At 31.2% G+C, this 17,330-nt stretch overlaps 4 protein-coding genes across 8 annotated transcripts; 2 read left to right on the forward strand and 2 right to left on the reverse strand.

Moving 5' to 3' along the window:
• Window positions 1-318: 318 nt before the first annotated feature.
• Window positions 319-7,189, reverse strand: LOC117208810 (adenylate cyclase type 9). 4 transcript variants are annotated; one of them, XM_033450198.1, is made up of 8 exons: window positions 6,851-7,186; window positions 6,047-6,346; window positions 4,558-5,978; window positions 4,226-4,480; window positions 3,671-4,118; window positions 3,429-3,584; window positions 3,117-3,245; window positions 319-3,044 (listed from the first exon to the last, which is right to left on the reverse strand). In XM_033450198.1, exons 2-8 carry the CDS (start codon window positions 6,334-6,336, stop codon window positions 1,364-1,366), a joined length of 4,380 nt encoding a protein of 1,459 aa, XP_033306089.1. In that variant the 5' UTR covers window positions 6,337-6,346; window positions 6,851-7,186; the 3' UTR covers window positions 319-1,363. The 4 variants fall into 4 exon arrangements, with proteins under 4 accessions (XP_033306089.1, XP_033306087.1, XP_033306088.1 ...); XM_033450196.1 differs by having other exon boundaries at window positions 3,117-3,316; window positions 3,667-4,118; window positions 6,851-7,182; XM_033450197.1 differs by having other exon boundaries at window positions 1,364-3,044; window positions 3,117-3,316; window positions 3,667-4,118; window positions 6,866-7,189.
• A 677-nt stretch (window positions 7,190-7,866) lies between these two features.
• LOC117208817 (transcription initiation factor TFIID subunit 12) lies at window positions 7,867-8,801 on the forward strand. 2 transcript variants are annotated; one of them, XM_033450218.1, is made up of 3 exons: window positions 7,867-8,219; window positions 8,289-8,481; window positions 8,560-8,801. In XM_033450218.1, the coding sequence occupies exons 1-3, from the start codon at window positions 7,983-7,985 to the stop codon at window positions 8,685-8,687; spliced, it is 558 nt and encodes a 185-aa protein (XP_033306109.1). In that variant the 5' UTR covers window positions 7,867-7,982; the 3' UTR covers window positions 8,688-8,801. The 2 variants fall into 2 exon arrangements, with proteins under 2 accessions (XP_033306109.1, XP_033306108.1); XM_033450217.1 differs by having other exon boundaries at window positions 8,564-8,801.
• Window positions 8,802-9,416: 615 nt separating this feature from the next.
• On the forward strand, window positions 9,417-13,594 carry LOC117208768 (E3 ubiquitin-protein ligase ZNF598). Its single transcript, XM_033450102.1, has 3 exons — window positions 9,417-9,571; window positions 9,935-10,474; window positions 10,597-13,594. Exons 2-3 carry the CDS (start codon window positions 10,061-10,063, stop codon window positions 12,913-12,915), a joined length of 2,733 nt encoding a protein of 910 aa, XP_033305993.1. The 5' UTR covers window positions 9,417-9,571; window positions 9,935-10,060; the 3' UTR covers window positions 12,916-13,594.
• A 397-nt stretch (window positions 13,595-13,991) lies between these two features.
• On the reverse strand, window positions 13,992-15,413 carry LOC117208770 (ADP-ribosylation factor 2). The gene has a single exon (XM_033450103.1). The coding sequence runs from the start codon at window positions 15,040-15,042 to the stop codon at window positions 14,500-14,502; it is 543 nt and encodes a 180-aa protein (XP_033305994.1). The 5' UTR covers window positions 15,043-15,413; the 3' UTR covers window positions 13,992-14,499.
• Window positions 15,414-17,330: the final 1,917 nt, after the last annotated feature.

Genomic DNA, 17,330 nt, shown 5'->3' on the forward strand with positions numbered 1-17,330 from the left:
CCTGTAATTATAATTTCGTGAAGATTGCAAGATCTGTTAACATGTTTCAACATAAGTACGAATAAGACAATGCCAGAGTCCAACACACATTTTGTAATTTTTATACATATGTATGTATGCGCCTACAAAAATGAGACATTGAAAGGGGTTCATGTATTAAATTTCTAAAAATTGTCTGAAGTACAACTGCAGTCAAATGCCGAAAATATTTCACTATTTTTATATCGTCTTATATACCTTTTTACCGATATTTAAAAGAAAAGGAAAGAAAGAAAGAGAAAATAAAGTAAAATATTAGATTAAAGAATGACGGAATGATAATTTATAAAGTACGATTTTATTATTGATGCGGTAGTCCATGCAGCAAATCCTGAAACAATGTTACGACAAGAGATACCACTGAATTAATTTCTACTGTAAGTTCAACTAAAATAGAATACAAAGCTTTGCATGGAATCATTGAGTACTAACAATAAGTTTTCGAGAACCATAGCAATCTTAAAACAGATTTCTTTTAAATATACTATCTATCGTGCGAAAAATTAACGAGAAACAATATATGTATACCGAACGAGTGCTTGTAGCTAGAACAAGTATAGAAGCTGTGTTATAATGTTTAAACTGAAGAAATAAGTCTTGAAGAATGTTTTAAGATTCTCGAGATACTTCAATATAATATTCATACTTCGCAAATGATTTGACATATTTTCATGTTTAAATATAAATAGTTCTGATCTGTTATTCACGTTATGAAAGGAACCAAGTCGTATAATCTTATATGAATCAGAAGGATTAATGAAAGAAAATATTAGAAAGTTTTTTACGATGATAACTAATAGTTACCTAATAAGTCACACATTTTATATTAGGAACTGTTGACAACGACCAAGCTCGGTCACTTCATATAACGTTCATCCGCTCATTCGCATAGTTCGTTCGTACATTCAGCACATAAACAATGAAGATGCGTACTATATTTGTCTCGATAGATTTTTCGCAACAATTGTTAAGACAAAATTTTATTTCTTCAAAACGATTTGATTTTGTACTTTTTTTTTTATATAAAGATAGGTTTTGGTAGATCTCGCATCTGATGCTCTTAAATTATGTAAAAAAATACAGTGAATATTTCGTTAAGAATAAATATCTTTAATGAGCGAGCAATTAAAGAGTAAGGTACGTTTTTAACGTGTGTAACGTCGACGGTACATTATACCGTAAAAATTCATACAATTCTTAACGAGATCGAAATATCGCTAGAAGCCTGATCTGGAAAAGATCATATGCTCGATATAAGTGTAACGTGCAAACGATTAAATTTATAAACAATCGACTCTTCCCATCATTAGGGATTCAAAAACTGTTAAGTGTTTGTCGTTGTATTAATATCGTCTTTTTCCCCTATTAATAAAAACACGTCCATATTATCTTTTCCTTTAACATAGACTTGGCCACGTGGTTCGAACTCGTATCGCTCCGAGAGTATATCTAAAGAGTTCTTGGCCACTTGTATTCTTCCAGCGACTCCAGTCGAATCCATTCTAGATGCTATATTTACAGCGTCACCCCAGATATCATAGTACAACTTTGTTGCCCCGATCACTCCAGCAGTTACGTCGCCATAATTAAAGCCAATTCTCAATATTAATTTGAAACCTAGCAATTCTCGATTGAAATCGTTTATTACTTTATGCATCGCCATGGCAAAATCTATTAATTGAAACAGATGCATATATTCATGTTCACTTTGTTGCCTAACTTGTGGGTTTAAACCGCTTGCTGCCATAAATGTACTACCGATAGTTTTAATCTTCTCTACGTTCGAGAATTCTGGCTTTTCTAACAACTCGTCAAAGTCACCAATAAGTTCGTTAAGCACACGCAAATATTCTTTTCCGCCCAAATAAGATTCATCATAGAGTTCATTAAAGTTCACTATGCTTGCAAAAATAATTCCTACAGCTTTATGATTTTGTGAATATTTAGCAGTGGTTTTTAATTGATCAGCAACATATTTTGGTATAATGTTGTGTAAAAGCCAATCGGCTTGATTTTTCATAGATTGTACACGGCTTTTGTCTCGTGCGGCTACCGCGTTTCCGTGAAAGCTTAACCGATAACTAATTTCAAATTCACGATTTAAAAACCAAACTAACAAAAGTAAAAGTATCAGATCTAAAAAAATCTCGGAATTGTATAATCTTTTATGATATCTGATTTCTGCCTCTTTTAATCTCATAAGGGTGAGCTTTATTGTGGAATTTAATAACAAATCAGGAGTATTATCGAATCCTTTTTTAGCCATAATTTCATTAAATTGATTGCTGATTAAGCCAATGGCACGTTTATTTATCATGGCTTGTGAGTAATTGAGCGAGTTATTAATGAATTGATTACCGAGATTTTCTTGATCATATAATAGATGATACATTACAAGATAAAGAAACAATACACCCATGAATGTTACCAAGAAATTTTTCATCCAACAATTGAGTTGCGTGAAATTACAAAAATGAACTATACCAACAACGATTAAGTAACCATAATAATATTCGAAATTGTTCAAATTATGAAAGTTACTGCACGTATAATTGAGAAGAATTGACGTAATCGGTAAGCCGACAAGAATTGCACCGCATATATGCCACGGGTACCATTGTGAAAAGAATTTGAAAATTCGCTGCGTCAACGTTGCATGGACCATATCCGGATATAAAAGTTGACGAACACAAAGCAATACCGCTATAATTTGAATGGTAGCAGCAGATACAAAAAAAATCATATAATATAACGTTGGATCGCAAATTAAAAAGAGCGATACTGTAACGGCAGTATAAACCAACGCCGATATCAGAATATCAAAGTATGTATTGAATCTCGAGGTAGCCAGAGTAGGTGGATTTCCACTGATACATTCGCTAACCTTATGAGCATTTTCTCTATACTCCTTTTCCATTTCTTTGTTCTTGAAAAAGAGTGTCATACTTGAAAGTGGAGGTTTCACGAAGTATGATCGTTGAGAACTTACATTATCTTGAACGCACCTTCGTGAAAAATAAAATCATATGAACTATAATATAATCTTTAAACCTATAAAGTGAAGTTGATTTACCTACCTGATTAACTGTAGGTCAGATTGTTTTCTTAATTTGTGAAAACATGCACCAAAGGTATCCGTGACTGCTGGAGGAAATGGATAGGGTGGTACTGAAGACGACGGCTCGTGAACAGAGTTCAATGTCGAACTAGAAGTATAATAGCCACTCACTCTGTGTGCTAATAAATCTCCTTGAGCCATGCCGTTCATCAAAAATAACTAAAATATGAAAATTAACTGCAGGAGGAAAGGGAACATGCTGACTATTATTGAAACTTTATTGTATTGAAGTATCTCTAATATAATTTCTATCATTAATTATAAGTTATACCTGCTGTTGTATACTACTACGTCTGCTATTACTTCTAATTCCGGAATCTTTCCTACTGCACATAGAAGAGGCACGACTGAGTGGCTCTTGACCAGACAATAAAGGACTAGAAGGTACAGGATTTGGATCCATTTCAATCTCATTTTGAGACGTATTCTGTAAAGAAATACAACTTATATACGAATGAGATAATGCAGCTGAAAATTAAAACAAAATCTTTTATCGACACGATTTTGACCTGCCTAAATCCATTGCGATCTTCGTATGATTGAGATTCAATTTTTGATTTGTCGACAATAATTGCTTTGGGTTCTTCCATTTCTAAAGGTGTCATTTCCTCGGTAGTTCGTTGTCGTTGTAAATATTTCCACGGCTTGTTTCGCGCTTTTTTCTTTCCATAACTGGCAACAGATATCGGACTTTTATTTGCGTTCCCCTTTTCATCTGCGGTATCAGTATCTCCGTTTTCGGAATCTAGAATACTTGGCAAAGAATTTGCTTTCATTCTATAATTACTTGTATTAGTAACCATATGGAGGTAATGATATTTGGATTTAGATTGGCTATTGCAAGAGGCCAGACGATGACGCGATTGCATCAAAGGCGATATACTTGTCGGAGATGTAATATTCATTATGAACTGATTGGTGAAATCTGATTTTCGGCCTTTGATAAAATAAGTTTTAATACCTGTAATATAATACATATTTCTAGAAAGTTTTATATGATTAAGTACACTTAGACAACTTTTCTATTCATAGGAGTTTTCTACTCCCATATAATAATAATGTCAATACCATTTATTAAATCCCCTTCCTCTGTAATATATCGATCATCGAGGAAATTTAATGTTTTTTCACTTAGGTGAACTCTTCCTGGTTTTCCCGTGCTTTCTAGTTTGTTTGCTAGAGTTACATCATTAGACCAGACATCGAATTTAAATCTTTTAGTACCTACTATTCCACAGAGTACAGTTCCAGTATGCACTCCAACTCTCATATTAACACCTTCTCTTCTCTCAATATCAAACTGTTTTATAGCTTCTATCATGGCTGTAAAAACACACATTAATTATTTTTCATATAAATGTTTCATTTCTATAATTCAGTAAAAAAGGAAGAAAATATACCTAATCCCATTTCAATACAACATTTTGCATGATCAGGCCTTGGTTCTGGGCATCCACTTACACAGTAATAACAGTCTCCCAATGTAGAAATTTTCTCACATCCATGATGTTCACATAAATCATCGAATCTTTCAAAAAGATCATTTAAAATGCCTACCAACTCTTCTGCAGTCTTATTGGAACTCATTCGTGTAAACCCAACAATATCAGCGAATAGGATACTAACATTTTCCATTGAATGCATATTAAATGGTCGAAACAATGAGCGAATATCTGTATTATTGGACGGTATCGAACCTTTTTTTAAAGAATCCTCCCGTTCTCTTTCACGTTCACTTTCTGCCATTAACCAATCTGCGACTTTAGGCGGCATTACTGAGTGAATCATCTTCTCTTTAAGTTGTTTCTCCATTTCGAGCTGACGCCGGACCAACAGTGATTGCCCGACCTTCATAAAAGTACCACGCATCCTTACAAAAGTCATTATTAAAATATGTATACCTATCAGATGAATGCAGATCTGCATTAAGATTCTTATTCCAAGACTCGTAGAAAAATAATCGTCCGAAAATGATCGGTTAGATATGTTGCTACTTAACAAATAGTTTGACATTTCACCATTTTTATGAGTTAGTACACTTTCTTCAAATATCGAAGTTGCGTTGTTTACACCTTTCGAGGCTAAATCATTAGACGAAGCATTTATGGTGGAATTAATACTAGCTATTGTTGATATTATAGTGGAATTTAAGTTCTTGAAAACATTGGTATCGTTCAAAACTCCAGATATCCTTCCAACTATATTTTCTTGATTTGACTTTATTCCAAGAGCAGATAACAGTTTTGAATCCTGTGAATACGATACTAATTTCATACTTGCAGTCGTAGATTCGTTGTCACCGTGCATCACATTAGAAAATTGATTGATATTAAAGTTTTTCAGAGTGGCATCATTTTCTATCGAGGTATTTAATAAAATATATTTGCTAAAAAATTCTTCTCTTGCACTTTTTGTACCATATAGGTAAGCAGTCAAAAATTCAAATAGAAAAGAATAAACCATCGATATTCCCACACAAGCATATAGTGGCATTGGCAAGACAGTGTAAATCAATAACAAAATCTCAGAACAGAGTGCAAAATGTCCGACTAGAGTTAAGCCATCTATATAGGGTGGTACTATTGTGAGAAAAAGTAAAGACAGGATGCAAAGCATGGATGCAACTCCTAATGAAATTGGTAACACATAACTTTTATAATAATCACTATGTGTTAGATACAAGACTGCTGATACCATTGCTCCAATAGCAGTGAACACTGCTGCTATAGCTGGCCATGTTGTAGTATTGTATTCTGCTCCAATTACAACAAAATATGCCAGCCATGTCAAAGAAACCAGTAAAATATATGTTAGAGCATACCTAAAAAATAATATATATTAATATTTGCTTCTATGAATTTAACAAGTATACAACAGTGTATTATATACCGGAATCTTAATCTAATTTGTGGAAAGGCACTCCTTTTAAATTGTTCTTCAAGTATTTCTGAATCAAATCTAGGATTCCACCAAGATCTTGGAGCTGCACGTTCAAATGGTACTGGAAGGCTAATTCCACAACATCCAAGTCCTTGTCCACTGTGTGCCAAATATGTTTGTATATATGGTGCTAAAGATATATGAATTTCATCTGTAGCATCTTCGCTATCATCCTTAGCTCTTGTAAAACTAACAGATGAGCTTCGTTTTCGATTTAAAGGAGGAGTCATACTTGACATTTAAATTGCACTAAAACCATACATAATCTAAATTTATATTTATTATAAATTATTATATATATTATATATTATAAATTTATATATTAAAAATGAAACTAGTTTTATTACAATATATGTATTAAAAAAAAAGGAAACAAACACAATTACAACATTACAATTGTAACAATATAATTTAATAAATACATTATAATTTAATTTCATAGAAAATTATTGTTACAAAATAAAACATTATCTAAGAACATATTCTACTAATGTATTATTTTCTGTATTCTACTACAAAACAATGATTTTAAGTAACAATCAAATTTTTAAAGTTTTGCATTCTTCGTGATACAAATAAGCTTATAAAAATTATATTCCATATAGGATTTATACAATTATTAAGAAAAGGTGGTTATAGATCATTTCTTTCAAATGACAGCATGCTCTTTAACTTTATAACACTATGACATGATTCTTTAATAAAAATAAAGTACATGTATAAGTATGATAACTTTAATACCAAGAAACTTACAGCCAGTCAATTCACCTTGATCACTGGCGAAATCGCCACAAAACTAAGAAAATCATCCTCCCCGCTGACATCGGAGGTTCTTCCTGAAATCAGCTCGCTTCAAAAAATGCCATTTTCATTCTTTTTGTTTGGTATTCTCAGTGTTACCGAGAAAAATTAATATTATACGTATCAGTAATAGTTCAATCGAATTTTTCTTGTAATCAATTTATTATTGTGTATAATTAAAAATTATTGTTTGAACGTTTCGAATTTTCTCTTCCGTAATGCACCATGGCCATCTTGAATCTATCGATGACAGCGCCCACGATTAGAAAGCTCATGCGTTAAAAATTAACTCGTGCTTTACAGATAATAAGCTAAACTAGGCTGAACTGAACGTACAGAGATTCGATATTCGATATGGGGAAATATTTACCGCGAAGTTCAAGACATAGTTATGTAAGACATTGTAATGTATGTGCAACCTTAAATGATATAAAATTTATATAATAAATATATATATATACAATACACAGTAACTACACAAAGTATTTGTACATATACTTATTTTTGTCAAGTTTATCATTTATATCAAGTTTTCATAGACATGTAAAAGTACTACTAAATAATACGAAATTTAATATACTTGGATTTATAATTAATTGGTATTTTTATAGATACCATATATATAGTATTATATACATATTACACATATGTATAATCTTCATAAAATACAAGAAAAGTATAAATATAGAGAAGTTCATTTTGTGTTATTGTCATATTCAAAAAATATTCAAATACTTTGTTTCTTTCAGGTGGGGGTGCCTATGGTGGATTTGAGATTTTAGAAGCTCCTGTAATCCATGCTATGAAAGACTCTGAAATAAATAATACTGTTTAGGACTGATGTAGTGTGACTAAATAGGAAGTCATGCCAAGAAAAATGTTTAAAAATCTGGTTTAGATAGAAATTTGACAAATATTCAAATACTTTCGTGGTGAATACTAGTAAGAAAGTTATAGCTAGTTTTAGCCATCTAACGGCAGTAGGCTGAACTAGTTATAACAAGTTTTCTCGATTTGCAATATACATCTGAAAGACGTGACGAAGTAAACAATTTTTGTACAAATTGCGAACAAAAACTCCGATATGACACCAGTACTTGGTAGTTTACAATCTATCGGGCCTAATACTCAGGCATCGACTACTGTGCCTGATGTACAAAGTGGCAATACAGTAGTACAAATATTACAGCCTCAGACACAATCTCAACAGACGCAATTTGTATCGCAATCTCCAAAACAGCAGGTAGTACAGCAACCTTCTGCTCAACAACAAACACAACAATCACAACAGCAACAAAGTTCCTTCAATGATTTTCCACAGGTATGTTTATCATTGAACAAAAATGATAGAATTGTTTTTATTTAATTTTTTATATTGTGTTGATTCCAGTTTCTGACTAAAACAAGATTACAAGATCTAGTGAAAGAGGTAGATCCTACCGAACAGTTAGATGATGATGTAGAAGAAATGTTATTACAATTGGCAGATGATTTTGTTGAAACAACTGTAAATGCAGCATGCTTATTGGCTAAACATCGTCATGCAAATACTGTAGAAGTAAAGGATGTACAGTTACATTTAGGTAAGAAGTTACATTTATAAGAAGTAATGTAATATGTTATTAAATGTGTTTATACGAGCTATTGTTTAATTTTTTTAGAAAGAAATTGGAATATGTGGATCCCTGGTTTTGGCACAGATGAAGTACGACCATATAAACGTGCAACAGTTACAGAAGCACATAAACAAAGATTGGCACTTATACGAAAATCAATTAAAAAATATTAGTCCTTCTGTACATTTCATTCTGTATTGTTATTTTATCTTTAACTGATGATTCTTCTGTATTTCTTACATGACAATATACTTTAGGGTAACATACATAACTAATATTTATAAAAAGAGAAGAAATTATTATCATATAATAAGTTATGTACAGTTTTTGCAATAATTTTATAATATATTATTATATTAATATATATATAATATATTTATATTAATATATAATTTTAAGTACAGAATGTCTTCAATTGTGCATTAAAATGTTATTTTTCTGAAAAAAATTAATAGAACGTTCTCATTATAATTCTCTATGTTCTTGATTAAATGTTAAATTAAATAAAATATTTTATTTGTAAAATTTATTTTGTATCTTAAATTTATATGAAAGAAAATTTGTATATAGAAAGTAAGAATTCATTTATTTCATTTCATTTCATTTTTGTAATAAAAATATTATTATAGTAACAAATAAGAATACGAAAATTTAATTAATGGTAATTATTCGTATATATTCATATAAAATTAATGTATAAGATTTACAATTTTTAGTTTTAATTCTTTTTTCAGTATATTTTTTAGAAAATTATATTTTTGATTTTTTACCTTTTATGTAAAAAGAAAATGTAAATTAAGAAAATCATTCTGATATTTATTCAAATTACGTTTAATGTCAGATATTACTAGATTTAAACCACTAGTTTATCTAGTTACTCTTTGATTTAGTAATGACTGAAACAGAAGAAACCGGAACCTGCTTGCTCATTGAGCAGAACTCATCAAAGTAACCGACGTACATATCATAGTCTAATATATAAATCGTGATAACCTTTTTCTTTCAGGGACATATTGTGAGATATTACCATCTTGCTTATTGGAACAATTTTCGGACGGTACTGTTCATTCTTTTCTACCCGCTTCTTAAAGTATATTTTACAATTTACTAGGTAATATTTTTATATTGTTAGTATCCGAAAAATAAACAGCCCTTTTTTGCAAAATACTTGTTTTATCGTGAATCCAATGATCTGAACGCATATATGTTTTTATTTTCTCTCTGCTAGTTAAATATAAAAATTATACTAACCGAATTTTGTACATTCGTATATTGTATTTTATCAGTTCAAGTAGGGTATTCTTTTGATAACTAATCAAAGTTTTTAAGAAAGCAATATTCGATTACAGTAGTTCCTCATACAATTCTGTATTTAGTAATGAATAAATATATCGAAACTGAAATGTCAATTGTGTTGCAGATTGCGCAGAATATTATAGAAGATAATTTATCTCATTGGAATTAAATAAAATTAATACATTCTGAGTGTACAGAGCATATATAATAACAGTGTTTGATATTTCTAAAGAAGATCTACTGAAAAAGAATGTCTGCCAATAATGAAAGTATGAATAACAACACATGTGTTGTATGTTACAAAAATGTTGATATTTATAGCATTGGTATGTGTGAACACCCTGTATGTTATGAATGTAGTACTCGGATGAGAGTGCTCTGTTGTCAAAATGAATGTCCCATTTGTCGTCAAGATTTGCCAAAAGTTGTATTCACAAAGGAGATAAAACCTTTTAATCAATTACATAAAGGGAATTTGTTAGATACACGATATAACATCTATTTCAATACACTAGATATTCAAAGTAAATTTTATGATTTACTAGCTAATGTTTGCTATATTTGCAAGGAAAGACCTGTGTTTAGTATTTTTAATAGTTTGAAAGATCATATGAGACATCAACATGAGTTACATTACTGTGATCTTTGTGTAGAAAATTTAAAGGTAGATAAACATTTTTTAATTTCAAGCTTATCTTAAAATATACATTAAGAATATTTTAAAGGTTATTATGATTAATTAAATTTTTTAATTTTATTAAGTAATGCTTACTTTACCTATAACAGATATTTTCCCATGAAAGACGTTGTTATACAAGATCTGACCTTGCCCAGCATAGAAGAAAAGGAGATATTGATGACAAAAGTCATAAAGGACATCCATTATGTGAATTTTGTGATCAACGATATATGGATAATGATGAATTGTTCCGACACTTACGAAGAGATCACTTATATTGCCATTTTTGTGATGCAGATGGTTTACATCAATATTACAGCTCATACGATTATCTTCGAGATCATTTTAGACAAGAACATTTCTTATGTGAAGAAGGAATGTGTGCAGAGGAAAAATTTACAAGTGTCTTCAGAACTGATATAGATCTTAAAGCACATAAGGCAAGTGTTCATAGTAAACAACTGAGCAAAGCTGCTGCAAAGCAAGCAAGAATGTTAGAACTAGAATTTACATTAGCTCCACGTGGAGAAAATCGAATGAATAGGAGAGGAATGTTAGGTCCATCAACTTCTAGAAATTCAAGAGATTACAGTGGGAGAGATTATAATCTCAGGGAATATCAGCAAACAGTTACACCAAATACTTCAAATGTATTTATGTCAAACAACGAACTTGCTTTTGTACAACAACCATCTGTTGATGTACAGAGTACAGAAGAATTCCCAACACTGGGTAACACTGCACCTATTGTACCTACCTTAAATCAAAGTAAAGGAAGAGGTAATGTGACAATTCGTAGTACCATAAGACCTCAGCCTCTTGCTGTTACAGACGAAAATTTCCCTGCATTGGGGCCGGAATCAGGAAGTACAAGTATTTCTAAAACTGTTAACTTCAGTGTATCCAGTAGCAATGCTTCAGGATTAAGCACACAGAGTCAAAAGAGTACAACTTCTAATGTATCTATTCAAGTAAATCATGAACCAAATGGAACTGTTACTACAAAAGTTTCAGGTCCTAATATCAGAATTCGTCCTGCTCAGTTTTCAATGGAATCGTTCCCGGCATTGGGTTCTGCAGAACCATCAACTAGTAGTAATACAAATTTGGCTCATTGGAAGGAAGTTTTACAATGGACTTGTTCTAAATCAGCATCTACATCGGCACCAAAACCTAAAAAGGTGGCCTCACCACCATTGATACCTTCTCCACCACCTATTCAATCTGGGGAAGATTTCCCTACATTATCAAAGTCATCTAAATCAAAGAAACAATCAACTATTACAGTAGTTCCTTCCTGGAGTCAAGCACAAAGTTCTAATAATAGTAATAATGCAAAAACGACTACTGATATAACAAAAGGAAAAACGAAAAAGAAAAAAGTTAAACAAAATTGTAATAACAATACTGCTAATGGGAATGATGGTAGTAGTTCGAAAACGAATGTAAGTACTGCTGTAGTAAAGAAAGAATGTGAGACACCTACAAGTTCACCCATTACGAATAAAACGCATGCTGGACAATCAAGTTCTCAGTCTATATTGAAATATGCAGATATTACTAACAGTGAAAATACATCAAAAAATATAAATGTTCAGCCTCTAAAGGAAATAGAACAAATTAATAAAAAGGAAAAGAAGAAACATAAAAATGCAGACAATGAAGCAGTTGTAAATACGGATATCGATAATAATGCTACTAACGGAGTACAGAGAAAGCGCACCGAATTAAAAATAGATAGCTTAAATTCCACTAATAGAAATACCCGTCATTTAGAAGACTTTCCTGCTTTAAGTGGCAGTAGTTCTAAACCACCAGGTTTTACGAATCCACCACCTGGATTTGGAACAACAACTCCTCCACCTCCTGGTTTTTGTATAAAATATAATAGCATGGATAAAATAAACAATAGTAACGGATTGACTTTCACAAACAGTTCTGGAGAGAGTTATTCTATCTTGCCAGACAACAGTAAGCACGATAGTGCATATAATTATGTACATCCTCCCGAATTTCAGAAACGGAACAAATGTCTTGTAGCCAAAGTTAATGAGGTTCTGATGCAACATGATCAGATCGAGGAGTTTCGATATATAAGTGGACTGTTTCGCCAAGGAACATGTAATGCTCAAGATTATTATATGCATTGTCGTGAAGTTATGGGTCTCAGCGCTTTCGAAAACGTATTTTCAGAGCTTTTAGTCCTCTTGCCAGATATTGAAAAACAGCAGGAACTATTTAAAGTTCATCAAAAGGAGAGTGGCAATAAGATTAAAGGTTTGGAAATTTGTGCAACCTGTGGTCAAGTTTTAAAAAATGGTTCTGATTTTCGAACACATATGACTAGTCATACATTAGAGAATCATTTTCCAGCATTGGGTAAAAATAATGTCCTGCCACAAAAAAATTCTTGGGTACGCAAATGAGTGTAGTTGTGTTCCTTTAATTAACTTACAAATTTTGCCAAGGTTCTGTAAGCTATGAATAAAGGAACTGCTGAATAAATTATTTTTATGAATGGCGTCAGTGTAAGATAATCATAATTAATTTGAAGTTACTTGTAAAACATATTCTAAGTATCAGCTTTTAGTATTAAAAAGATAGTTTGGACAAATTAATTACCATGTACTTGGTATTTGTACAATGACCTGCATGACTGCTGCCTAAAATGAAGAAAATTTGTTATTAAATTGTTGTATGCACTAATAATTTTATGAAATGCATATAGCAAACAAAGTCAATAATTCTGTGTATAATAACAAATTTTATGTAAATGAGTTTAAACAATTTAACACTTCTGACACATTCTGAACAAGATATTCATATACAAATCCTATACTAAAATATTTTAATTGGTGCCCTATTCTGTCGTATGTTAAAACTACTGTGTATATATATATATATATTACTCATAAGTAGGTAATATATTTCTGTAATTTATTCATTGTCTTTTATGAAGTAGAAATGGAATAAAATTTTATGATGCGTAAAAATAACACTGCATATTAACAAATTATTTGATACGTTATACATTATACAGTGCATGTATGATAATGTACTGTTTCATACTGTAATAAAGTTATTACATTAAGTTAAACAAGACTACAAAACATGTGTCTATTATATCTCCCTATTTTATAAAATATAGAATTTTAATTCCTATGACAAAAGAAGATAACGAAGGTAAAACACAATTGTAAATTTATAATTTATATATTTATTTCTAAATTTTTTCATTAATTTATAACTGTGATTCTTTACAATGTAAATCATATTACAAAAGAAGTGATAAAATTACGAATAAGGGAACAAAGGTAGATGTTTTAAATGTTTACTCTTATAATTTACTGTTAGTATTATTCATTTTGTAATTTATTATCTATTCGAAAAACAGCATAGTAAAAACTGTATGTTAGGTAATATATATGATATTTAATTTTTAATTTACTGCATAGACGCAGAGTAAAGTGCATGAATATATAGGAATTTATTTCTACTTCTCTTTTTTTTCTTACAGTAGAAACTGTTAGTAATAGATTAAACAAATGACATCTGTAATACATTTTTATCCAAATAAAAACAATACATGTGTCAAATTTAATGTAGAAATATTCCATATTTATTTCAATCTTAAGATACACTTTTTAAGTAAACTCACAACTCTACTGATGATAAGTAACATACAAATAATATATAACTGATAAATTTATACACTCGTCTGATTCATGTTTTATTTTTCATTCGCAGCTTTGCTTTTAAAGGAAAATTTCAGTTTGAAAATAAAACCTGTTTCAGCATATAGCACTGACTCAGACAGTCTTTAGTCCTGAGTCAATCAAGTTATATTCTATTATTTCAAGTAGTTTCCTTTCTTAAAAATTACAATCACAGTGGTATTAAATCGTACACATAGTGCGTAATCTGACAAAATGGAAATTGCAACCTGTCTTCTACGTCCATGCTCAATGAATAAATTGTTCATGAAAATTATGAATAACGACAGTGCTTTATCACTTTTTAGCTAGTTCATTACTCAACCAATCGAGTCCTTCGTAAAGTCCATGTCCTTGAGTAGCACAAGTGCTTTGAATGTACCAATGACGTCCACGTAAGGAATTTAGCCCCAATTTGTCTGTAAGTTCTGCTGCAGACATAGCATTTGGTAAATCTTGTTTATTAGCAAAAACTAAGAGAACCGCATCTCTCAATTCATCTTCTTTTAGCATGTTTGCTAATTCACGTTCTGCCTCTCCAATACGTTCCCGGTCATTACTGTCAACAACATAAATGAGACCTTGTGTGTTCTGGAAGTAGTGTCTCCATAGCGGTCTGATTTTATCCTGACCACCAACATCCCACACCGTAAAACATATATTTCTATACTCAACAGTCTCAACATTAAAGCCAATGGTAGGTATTGTTGTGACAATTTCACCAAGTTTCAATTTATACAATATGGTAGTTTTTCCAGCAGCATCCAAGCCCACCATTAATATTCTCATTTGCTTTTTACCAAAGAGCCGGGTAAGTAGGCTGCTAATTGTTAGGCCCATTTTGTTTGGGAAGACACTAAATTAGCCTGAAGTTACTTAAACTAATACCCTTCCACTTGGGATAATATTATTGGAACTGCGTATTATTTTACGACGTTTATGATGCTGTTAACACACCTTACGGAGGTTATTCCGGAAATAGTTGGCAAAATTGGCCACGCACACCAACTCCTAAAGTACTGATCGAAAATGCGATGATAATATTGCAGGACTTAAAATAACCATTTCTTTTTGCAATATCTAATTGTAAGCCTTGCAAACGTAGATAGATATGGTCATAAAATACACTGAATTATTATTTCAACACCCAATTCATGAGTCACAATATATGTACCAAGAACAGAATGCAACACAACGCATATTCTGTCATGTAACCTATTAACTATATAACCAAGCGCGTAATTTAAAAACAATGTGTTCTCATTTATATTTAAGGAATTTGTAAGAATATTTTTATTGTACAATTACCGCAATAAATGACCGTTTTCTAATAATTCACGAATGATATTACACAGAAATGGTCAAATGATTCTTATAGCTCTGCCAGTTTATAGCAATACACTTACATTGTTTTTGTGAAGAAAAAGCAAGGAACAAGAATATGGAGTTGCTTATATTTTTATCAATGTCAAGATTTCAATCAATAATTTGCACATCTGCATTAAAATAAATCTACACATTAAATTATATCTACGAATATGTAAACACAATATGAAATTAATAATTTTTCATTCACCGTTTGTATTTTTATTTTATCTCTCACTTGTTTGGTAATGTAATATTATTTTTAACTAATATATAATTTAAGATATTTATTTGAAAATTACTTTTTATTCCTTTCTTCGTAGGATCTATTAACATTAATGATACAAATAATTTATTATTAATTTTTCATAACTATGACAAATTATTTCACAAGTTATTCAGAAGGCAAAAAGAAGAAAAAAGTAGTGATAGAAGATTGACTTTTCTACCTAGTAATATCTGAAAATTATAAGTTATTATAAAATAACAGTTTTTTGACTGAAGATAAATATCTCGGTCTTTAAGCGTTACAAAGTCTTATGTGTAAAACACAAATAAGAAACTGCCCAGAGACGTAGGTATAAAAAGAAGAGAAATCTCTTCTCTTGTCATTTCTATTAAATGGAGACATAGCAGTGACAAGTATTAAAAATAAACTTTCTGCGGGATTAATTTATTTTTATAACATTTCTCTCTTTTGTTGATATTTTATCTATTTTCATTAAATTGGCTCTATTTCTTGTGCATATTTTATAATAATAATTGTTTATTCGACCGGTCGCGGAGAGACGCGATCGCTAGGAAGCACGTCAACGGGAGTCGTAAATTCCCGTTACGATTAGACAATCGACGCCACGAAACTGATCGATCCCTTATTTCGATTAGGATAATAAAAGTAGTTTAATGAGTATAACACTTGGTTAACAGTTCAAAGATATTATATATTTCCAACAACTTTGTAAAGAAGATAGTTACGCTGGTGCGTAGATATGAATGAAGTTTTAAACAAAAGATTCATTCCATTTTGAAGAGCGAAGTGCGAAGGGTCCAGCGTAACAGTGAAGCAAACATATTCGAAAAGCGTGATTGTTGTCATTGTTGATTGTTGACTGTTAATTTTTAAATAAACTTTATTGTTGAACATTGAGAGTATTTCTTGGGCAGTTACACCTTACATCACCTCACTGCGTTTACATTGAAGAGAAGGTAAGTGGCTGACCAATGATGTCTGGATCTACCGGGGAAAGATCCAGTTCAAGACATCAGTTCATTATATTTTTAGGACATGTTAAACGGCATATAATGAAAGGACAAGTAAAGACGGCATTTTATCTTATCATTGATTACCGTATAAGGGATCATATAATAAAATGTACGGAAGAAGAAGCATTTAGAATATTGGGGACTAAGAGGGAGCTAGATGCAACAAAACTAGATGCATTTATTGCTCTGCTATATGCCCGCTGTGCATATCAGGCAAAAAATGTAGATGTCTCATATTTGTGAAATAAAATTTGGAGATCTGCATTTTTTTTCAAAAACAATAAGCAGGAATGACTTTGCTGAAATTATGAGGTTTATACGATTTGATAAGAAGAGCGAAAGAAGCCAACGTTTACGAACCAATAAATTTGCGATGGTATCTACAGTATGGGGCCAATTTACAGAGAATTCACAAAATTGTTATAAATCTAGTGCATACATTACTTTTATATAAGGAATCGCGGGAGAAAAACCATGGACTAAAACTATCAACAAATTTA

The sequence above is a fragment of the Bombus bifarius genome, unplaced genomic scaffold (assembly GCF_011952205.1).
Source record: "Bombus bifarius isolate JDL3187 unplaced genomic scaffold, Bbif_JDL3187 scf7180000008162, whole genome shotgun sequence".
In the NCBI taxonomy this organism is placed as follows: Eukaryota; Metazoa; Arthropoda; class Insecta; order Hymenoptera; family Apidae; genus Bombus; species Bombus bifarius.

What these genes read in the sequence shown, in the direction of transcription:
- LOC117208810 (XM_033450196.1), bottom strand. Translation starts at nt 6,336, where the DNA reads ATGTCAAGTATGACTCCTCCTTTAAATCGAAAACGAAGCTCATCTGTT. An exon ending in CAAATTAGATTAAGATTCCG is followed by an intron (nt 5,979 to 6,046) that starts GTATATAATACA and finishes ATTATTTTTTAG; the next exon opens with GTATGCTCTAACATATATTT. An exon ending in GGAAGGGGATTTAATAAATG is followed by an intron (nt 4,119 to 4,225) that starts GTATTGACATTA and finishes ATTATATTACAG; the next exon opens with GTATTAAAACTTATTTTATC.
- LOC117208770 (XM_033450103.1), bottom strand. Translation starts at nt 15,042, where the DNA reads ATGGGCCTAACAATTAGCAGCCTACTTACCCGGCTCTTTGGTAAAAAG.
- LOC117208768 (XM_033450102.1), top strand. Translation starts at nt 10,061, where the DNA reads ATGTCTGCCAATAATGAAAGTATGAATAACAACACATGTGTTGTATGT. An exon ending in TTTGTGTAGAAAATTTAAAG is followed by an intron (nt 10,475 to 10,596) that starts GTAGATAAACAT and finishes TACCTATAACAG; the next exon opens with ATATTTTCCCATGAAAGACG.
- LOC117208817 (XM_033450217.1), top strand. Translation starts at nt 7,983, where the DNA reads ATGACACCAGTACTTGGTAGTTTACAATCTATCGGGCCTAATACTCAG. An exon ending in CCTTCAATGATTTTCCACAG is followed by an intron (nt 8,220 to 8,288) that starts GTATGTTTATCA and finishes TGTTGATTCCAG; the next exon opens with TTTCTGACTAAAACAAGATT. An exon ending in GGATGTACAGTTACATTTAG is followed by an intron (nt 8,482 to 8,563) that starts GTAAGAAGTTAC and finishes TTTTTTAGAAAG; the next exon opens with AAATTGGAATATGTGGATCC.